Source organism: Ammospiza nelsoni, chromosome 8 (assembly GCF_027579445.1).
Source record: "Ammospiza nelsoni isolate bAmmNel1 chromosome 8, bAmmNel1.pri, whole genome shotgun sequence".
Lineage (NCBI taxonomy): Eukaryota > Metazoa > Chordata > Aves > Passeriformes > Passerellidae > Ammospiza > Ammospiza nelsoni.
In genome coordinates, this window is record NC_080640.1 from 2,368,952 (window position 1) to 2,377,691 (window position 8,740).

Consider the following 8,740-nt stretch of genomic DNA (forward strand, 5'->3'; position numbering starts at 1 on the left):
CTCATCAGGTGACATTTCATCCACACCACATTTACATATTTCACATCAAATGACTTTTTCCTTGTTTTATTCTTTTTCCAACAGGAAATTAAAAAAAAATCCCAGATTTGGCACATTTCATCAGCTGGATGTTGCCTACCTAAGTCAATTAATTGAGGCACAGGGAATGGTGCTGATACCCTGCCTTAGAATGATTTCCCAAGATTCTTCTGGATATGAGATGAGACATCTCCCGAGACTATTCCCTGCCAAAGTCATTTTAAATAACTATATTAAAACACCAGTGGAAGTTACAAGTAGGGCCTGATTGTTTCACCAGTGGCCCTTCATATCATTGGAAACCTGAAATGAAGAGCACTTTAAATCTGTGTTTAAATTACCAGTTGCCTTCAAGTAAATGTGATTTGGGATGGGAAAGCACAGGAATGCCTGTGCCTGGCAGAGAGGAGGGATTTTGGGAACACTCCGTCCTCCCCGCAGGCCGCGCGCACGCATCTCCTCAAAGCACGGGATTACCTTTGTGTGAATCAAAGAGCAGCTTGATTAAAACCTGTATGTGGCCTGACAAAGGAGGGAAATGAAGCAAATGAAAACACTCATTTCGAGACAAGACTTCATGGCAGTGTGACTTTGGGAGCAAAGCCCTTCCCGAGCGCTCCCGTCGGCTCCGCTCGGCTCGCGGCGCTTGGGGAGCCACGCCTGGGGACTCTGCCAGAGGTGGCTTCGCCAGAGAAAAACACCAAAAGGAACTCAAAGCAACGACTGGGACATCAGAGGTCAAAACCTGGGCCGGGTCTTGGGACACTTGCTCAGGACTTTGCCCTTCGGAAGGAAGTTTTTTTAATTCCCGCTCCGACGCCGTTGCGGAAGGACCTTTTGTGGAGAGGCTTCCCCAGGGGCAGCTCCTCGGCCCTGCCCACCCTGGACAGGCAGCTGCTCAGCAGCACCAGGCACGGATCCCATCTCCCGTCCAGCTGGCAGCTCAGATACAACGGGTTGGCGCTCTGGAGATTAACGGCAAACAAACAAACAAAGAAACAAACAAGGAGAACAAAAAAAAAATAGGGATAAGAGAAGGTAAAATTATGGATTTGTGTATTTGCCAGGACTTGTTCAGGATACAGAGCAAAGCAGGAACAGAAAAGCAATTTATGCTTTGAATGACAGGGATGAGCTGTTATTTTCTAAGGATTTATCGTGTTCAAAATCAGATTTCTTCGTTGTTTTTTATACATTTCTGGTCTAAAATACTGATACTATTATATTCAGGGTATGATATGAATTGTTTTCAGTGATGCTGACCAGCTGTGACATAGTTTCTTTGGAACAACACAGGTGTTTATTGCTGGAAAATGAGATTTTTTCAGGGAAAAATGAAATACCAGCCTTGTATAACCTGTGTGAACTTCTGAGGCTGAAATTGCAGGTAAGAGAAAACAAAAATAGCTGTAAAGCTAAAATTTGGAGGATGCTTTCCAGTAGTTATGACCAATTCTGGAAGCAGTTCTGAGTAAGTTTAATAATGACAAATTAGTAATGGGAATTTTAAAAAGTCTGCATAAAAACCCAGGCTTGGACATAAATCCAGGGTTTTGTACACATTCCTTTTACTTGCACTCTATAGGATAAAAAAAAAGCCAACTATATAAAAACTTTCACATATTTCAACAGCTCTTAAAATAAACTGCATTTAATTATTGCTGCATTATAAAATAAAACCATTTCCTGGCATGTCTGTGGTTGCTCTGTGTGTATTTCATCATATCCTGATTTCCCAGCTGATTTTCCATCTTAAAGTCATATTCTGTAATCTCTAAAACTTCCATGCAAAGCCGTAGGATTAACACCAGGAATTGACGGTAAAATTGCCATTAATTTAATTAGGATTTGTTTTAATTCAGTGTTTTATTGCTCTTATTTAATACTGGTTATCAAGTCAATTTTTAAATTTGTTTAATGACTTTTTCTGCAACCAACACCTTCTGCTACTGACAAGGCGCTTCCCAGACTGAATTTTCTCCCTAACACAAAAAAACACTTTTTAAAAGAAAAAATCCTATAAAAACCAAAAAGACAAGCACAGAGAAATTCTCCTTTTGAATTTTTAGCTGCTTTTACACTAGATTTCCTGAACAAATAACTTTTATTTGACATTTATTGAAGCAATTAAAGTCCTTTTAACCATGATATCATCGCCATAAAGAGAACCCATCCATTAGGAAATGTGGCTACTCAGATCCAGCTGTGTCTAAATAAATCAGTTGATTATAAATAAGTTAATTAATTGATAAACTCACTAGCAATAAGTGAAATTAATACATATATGTCTAATTGCACTTCTTTGAGATATGCAAGAAATTCAGATTAAATGGTGAGGAGATTTGTGATTTTCTCTCTTCCATCCAGGATTTCAGCTCCCCACACTCCACATTAAATATGCACTGAGTAGCTCACATGATTATTTCAGAGGCTTGCATATTTTTATTAATAACACCAGGAAAAATTAGGCTATGCTCCAGGAAAATTAGGTAATAACATTTAACCAATAGCTTTAATACAAGAAAGTTCTTTTGTTTTATAAAAAATAAAAAAACACAGCAGCAAAGAAGCAACCAAGCAAACAAAATTAATTTAAAAAAAGAAGTAATTTAAGAGGAATGGAACAGATCTGGGAGTAATTGGAGAATGGGACTTACCATGGAAGGGCCAACTGGGAAACCCGAGCACACCAAAGTCATGGAGACCCACAGGATGAAAACCGAGTTCAACCTGCATAGACTTCAAAGAAAAGCTGAGATTAATGAAAATTTGGACCAAAACCAAGCAAAATATGAACAGAGAGCATCCCAAGCAGCAAGAGCCCCGCGGTGGCTTTACCTGCTCATTTTCTACCCAGCGCTGTGTGCGTGAACATGCAGCTCCACATCCAAATCCCTCACATATCCTTTCAGTTCTTCCTCAGGTGACCATTTTATACCAGAGTTCAGGAGGGAAAATGCCATCAAAGCTGATTTTATTCTGACTAATTGCTCCTTGTTTGGCCTTTTCTTCTTGTTAAATGGGAAAATGGCAAGAACACGCTCAGCTGCCATCACCAACCCCGGGGATTTCATTTAAAGTGTCCCATTAAATGTCTCTCAAGTGGTTTTATTGTTACCTCTGTGTCATCACTGCAAGCCTGGTCAGAGGTCTAAAGATTTCAAAAATCCATCTCAAGAGTTTGTTGCCACTTCCAATATATCAGGTGGAGACCTTGCAAAGCCTGGCAGCGAGGGAGAAACATTAAAAGTGCATTTTAAGTAAAAAAACCCTCATAGAGTCTTATTAAACTCAAAACAGACCAATACAAGGAATAATATTTTTTTCTATCTTTCTACCCCATCATTATTTTTTTACCTGCTTAGTTCTAAATACACCAAATTATTTTTTTTTCTGACAATTGAAATTCTTTGGACATTAATTTCTACTATGCAGCCATATCTCAGCCAACACTGAGTTTAGCCAATCCAAACTTCTATAGGATTAATAAACTCTGTTAATCTCATTAATAAACTCTGTTAATCTCCAGCAACACAGCAAATGTTTTGTGTCTAAAAGCATCATTTGTTGCTGCAGCAAATTTAATGGTGCAGCATTTTAGGGGATTCTGTGGTTTATTTGTCCAGAGTGGGGTGAAAATGCTGAATCCCACAAGGCCTGGGAATGTTGGGCTGCACAGGGAATGCTGAAAAACATTAAATTCCATTTATTTTTTCTAAGAATGAACATCACATCTACAAAAACATGCTGGGTTAATGCTTGGACTCGCTGATCTGAGAGCTTTTCCAGCTTTAACCATTCCAGGGTTCCAAAGAAAACACTGAGGATTATTTTCTGACAGCCACAGAGTGTCAGACATGCACACAGAGAGGCACAAACCCCAAATGTTGCATTTCCTTTGGTGTTTACACTGAAAAATCCCCAGAGAAGGGCTCCAGAAGGGACCCTGGTGTGAGTCTGTGGGGAGACTGAGCTGCTATAAATGATGCCAAATTTCACTGCAATATTTCAGGTAATTTTGACCATTTGGAAGGTCTTTTCCAACCATACTGATCCCATGATGCTGAGATTCAGTCTCCTGAAAAAGTGCATTTCATTCCAGGAGCCAGAGAACTGTGAGGAGGAACCCAGTGGCATGGAAGAACCTTTGGGGGTTTTAAACAAAAATTCCTGATGTGGTCTCAGCCTGTGCTTGACCATTTCTCCCTCATCATGGTGGTGCTGTTGTGGTTGACAAAATCCAACTAATCTGACATCACTTTCTAAAAAGAAAAAGTGGTTTTAAAAGAATTGTGGTGAAGCTCTCCAGGACTCTCCAGGCCCACGAGGGCTGCAATGAGGATGAAATTTGCCTCATTTAAAGCCTGCAGCTTTACATCCCTTACAAACCCATCAGCAGAACAGGTGACCATTTGCATTTCCAGCCTTATTCAGAGAGCAAATCCTCTCTTTGAATGGAACCTCCCATTCCCACTCGTCCAGGACCTCCAAGTGCAAGGACAGGAGGATTAGGTCGTGTTCCTGCTGCACAGAAAAACACTTTGGGCTGGATTCTGCCTGGGCACAGCTCAGCTCAGCTCTCATTGTGTCTGCATTTACTGCAACTCCATTTTAATCTGAAATTAACCTTCACACAACACTTTTTGAGGAAGGTGAGGGGCCAGAACAGGTTGGTGATTAAAGCTCAGGGTTTCCAGGTTCAACCTGACACTCTCTGGGTAAACTTTGGTGCATTATTGACTTAGTTTTTAAAATTGTGAGTTGTTTCCTCTCCCATTGGGTCTGGTCAGTCCCTCCTATCCTCACCTTTCTCCCATCCCTCTAAAAGAGAGGTTTTGACCAGGTCAGAAATCACAAACTGCTTTGGAACTGAAGAACCACAGGGTCACGGAATAGTTTGGGTTGGAAAAGCCCCCTGAGACTGAGTCCAACCATTCCCCAGCACTGCCTCATGTCCCCAGGTGCCACCTCCACAGGGCTTTAAATCCCTCCAGGACTGGAACTCCTCCCCTGCCAGGGCTGGACAGCCCTTTTGGGAAGAGAAGTTCCCAATATCCAACCTGAACCTCCCCTGGAGACACAGATGGTACCAGGGCAGGAGCCACTGAGACATCACCATGGGGCCCAAGGGCTTTGCCCATCCCTCAGGCACACACAGAAATATTTCCTGAATATTCCAACCTCCCATTTGCTCCTCCCTCCTTGGAGGTTCTTTTTTCCCAGCTTTTCAGGATGCAGTTTAACACAGCACACCTGTGATTTGCATGCTTGAAGCACAGATGGAGATTCAGCTCCATTCCAGATATTCCCACTTCAGGCTGGGAGGAATCAGGTTGAACAGAACCAGTGGCAATTGACATTTCTGTCTCCTGCTCTGTCTGCAGAGGCTCTGCTCCCAGGCTGGGTTCACTGGCAGCTATCAGAGGTCAAATGAATCATTAGGAATCACAATAAAACTTCCCAGCATCCATAAAATTTGTGTTTTCTCAGAATAAATCAGCAGCAGTATCAGCAACAAAATCGCCTCTTCCCTCCCGATTACCTTGTTGTAGGGATGATGTATTAAACCTCAGTGCTGCTTTCCTTTGGTCTTCTCCCAAAAATCATGGAACAGCACAAACCTGACAGCTGAGCCTACCAAACCTTGCAAGCTTTTGAGGTTAATAATCCTATAAGTTTTAGAACATGGTATTTCCTTCTTCCAACGCAATAGTCAATCCAAAGTGTTTGAAATTGGCATTGTGGGACTTTGCCAAGGTATCAAACAAAAAATGAGTGAACACACCTCAACCTGTCCATTGGCATAACCCCAAAAGTTGTAAAACCACAGCTCCTGGTAAAGGCAAGACTCAAAATCTCATTTCCTTCTGGGATGCTCCCAGTGAAACCTCAGCATGGCTTTGCTGGAGGAAGCTGCTGCGATATTTTGTTCCAAACTCAATGGTTTCTTTTGTTTTGGTTTGTTTTTTTTGGTTTTTTTTTTTTGTTTTTTTTTTTTTTGGTTGGTTGGTTTTTGTTTGGTTTTTGTTTGTTTGTTTTTGGGTGTTTTTTTGTTTGTTTTGGGGTTTTTTTTGTTGCTTTCAGGAATATCAAGAAAGCCAAGAGCCAGCTGGTTTGCTTTCAGCCCACTGCAAGGTGCGAGCTGGAAATCAATCACACTCCCAGCACACAAACCTGCTTCTGACTCGGTGATAATAGAAAATCCCAGCAGGAGACCGAGAGAGAAGAAACACAGAAAGCAGAAAGTTCATTCCTTGGGTCATTGCCCGTGTGCTCTCACTGCTGCAAGGGGACACAACCAAACCCTTCACCTGCACCACGAGATCTCATCCTCAGAGGCACAGAGGGGCTGCTGTGGGTACACCTGAGTGGTTCTGGGCATTTCCCTGCCATGGAGATCTCTAATCCCCCTAAAATTTGGCATCAGGTGATTGCCCCATCCCTGGAAGTGTCCAAGGCCAGGCTGGGTGGGGTTTGGAGCCACCTGGGACAGCAGGAGCTGTCCCTGCCCATGGCAGGGGTGGCACTGAGGCAATAGAGGCGAAATGATACCTCAGGATTTTGCTTTCCTATGTTTCATATTCTGTGCTGAATCTGTGCTGAATGTTGTTCACCCATTAGTGTGAGGGTCTGAGTTTCACATGAGGGGATGCTGAGCTCTGTGCACAGAGCAGGGACACAAAACAATTCCTGCTCCAGCTGGGCACCAAGGACAAATGACCCAAATCTCAGCCCAGGAGCACAAACCCCGTGGGCTGCAGAGAGAAAAACAAGCAGGGTGGGACTGCAGGGCTAAAGCTGGAATGGGACAATGAACTGCAAGGTGCAAATGGAGCAGAGCTGATCCCAGGGACAGAGCCCGTGCCCGGCCGTGCATTTTGGGGCCATTTTGGTTCATCTTGGGTGCAGCCCTGGCTGGGCTCTGGTGCTGCCCAAGGTGGGTCCATGGAGGAGATGCTGTGAATAAATCCCTGCTTTGTTCTGTGACTCTGCCCAGCCTCTGCTCTAGGGCAGCCTGCACAAGGCATCAGCACTGGATGGGATTTAAGGTTTAACACAACCCATTCCAGGATTCTCTGATGCAGGAGGAGAATGGCTCTGACAGAAAGGGCTCAGGGGCTCTAAGGCCAAATGATGCAGCCTGGGGGAGGCTCAGCTCTTGCCCCCCTGCTGCCCTCAGACATTTGGGCAGTGCCCACCTGCAGTGTCCCCCAAGCCCAGGGCTGTGTCCCCTGGGCCAATTCACTGGCCCCTGAGCCACCACAGAGGGGAGGATGCAGTGATCTCACCAGAGGTCAGGCACACATTTTCTATAGCCTGTGCTGGCTGCTGTGGGCACCCAGCTCTGTGCTCCTGTTCCAGCCCCAGAGCTCTCCAGAAGGACAGAGCTGTTTATTGAATTCCTCCCTGGCTGCCAAGCCCTGTGAGCGAGACACTGCTCCAGCTCCTTGCAGGCAGGGACAGCTCCTCTGCTGAGCCCTGGCACCGTGCCCTGCCTGGGAAATGCATGGCTCCTTTTTAAAAGGCAGATTTTAATGCAATTCCACTCAGACACCGCTCCCCTGGCAGCCTGAGCCAGCAGCAGCTCCGGCTCCAGCCAGGCCCCCTCTGGGGCTCAGGTTTGATCTGGGAGAGGAGGAAAATCAAAAGGCATCCAAGGCAGAGCAGCACTGCCAGTGCTGCCCCCCTGCACAGCTCGGGCTCTCCTGGATGGATGCTGAGCAGGCAGGAGGGCAGCAGCAAGGGCTGCCAGGAGATGCAAGGAGCAGGGCTCAGCGTTTGTGGACACCGAACCTCAGGATCTTCACTGGCACCTGATTCTGGAGCACTCCTGCATCCCTGGGGCTGTGCACGTCACCATCACGGCAAAGGGGACGAAGCTGCAGTTGCATCCTCCCATGCCAGGGGAAAAATTAGCTCCAAAATCCCATTTTTGATCCTACATCACACAGGAATTGTGGGCTGTGTCACAGTCACTATCTCCAGGATTTGAAAGTCTACGTCATCATAATCTCTAAATATATCAATTCCTTTTCCTGGCTCCAGCCAGGGCTGGTGTGGGCAGAGGCAGCACGAGCTCCTCACCCCAGTCTCCAGCACGTGTCCCAACAGGAATCCAGAGTGCTGAGGGAAAATGTCACCACTCCCTGTGGCCACACAGCCCTGCTGATGTCACCATGAGAAGTGGCGGGAATGAAGCTTTTGCCCAAAACATTTTGGAACACATCAGGAAATGTTTCTAATTTATGGATCCCTCTCTTTTTTTTTTTTTTTTTTTTTTGTCAGGTTCCTTAGCACACCTTCAGCAAAACAAACCTCAGCATGATTTGAAACAAGCCCTGCCTGCACCAAGTGTTAAAGCCCTCTGAGAATTTATCTGGAAAGAAAGAGCAGAGCAGACAAAAGTTGCTCAAATTGTCAAGGGGAGGCTCAGCAGAGGAAAAGTGGAGGTAATTAACGTTTCTGCTGTGCTGATTTGCGCGTGCCAACGTAATTTATGTGCTCAGAAATCTCTCAAATAGATCCTGCAGGAAGTGGCTGCTGAAGAAAAGATGTCAGTGCTGAGCTAAAAAGACACCTGTCAAAGGCAAACCCAAATTCCTGCTCAGATGCAACAAAGATCTCAGTGATCTGAGAAACGCTGAATAGCTGTTGAAGGAGAAGCCAGGAAGAGAAAAGAGCCTGGATAGACAAGAAAAGG

General features: G+C 44.9%; 1 protein-coding gene across 1 annotated transcript; it reads right to left on the reverse strand.

Annotated features, from left to right (window-relative positions):
- Nucleotides 1–809: 809 nt before the first annotated feature.
- On the reverse strand, nucleotides 810–3,202 carry NPS (neuropeptide S). Its single transcript, XM_059477572.1, has 3 exons — nucleotides 3,158–3,202; nucleotides 2,697–2,778; nucleotides 810–1,004 (listed from the first exon to the last, which is right to left on the reverse strand). Exons 1-3 carry the CDS (start codon nucleotides 3,166–3,168, stop codon nucleotides 810–812), a joined length of 288 nt encoding a protein of 95 aa, XP_059333555.1. The 5' UTR covers nucleotides 3,169–3,202.
- Between the last annotated feature and the right edge of the window lie 5,538 nt (nucleotides 3,203–8,740).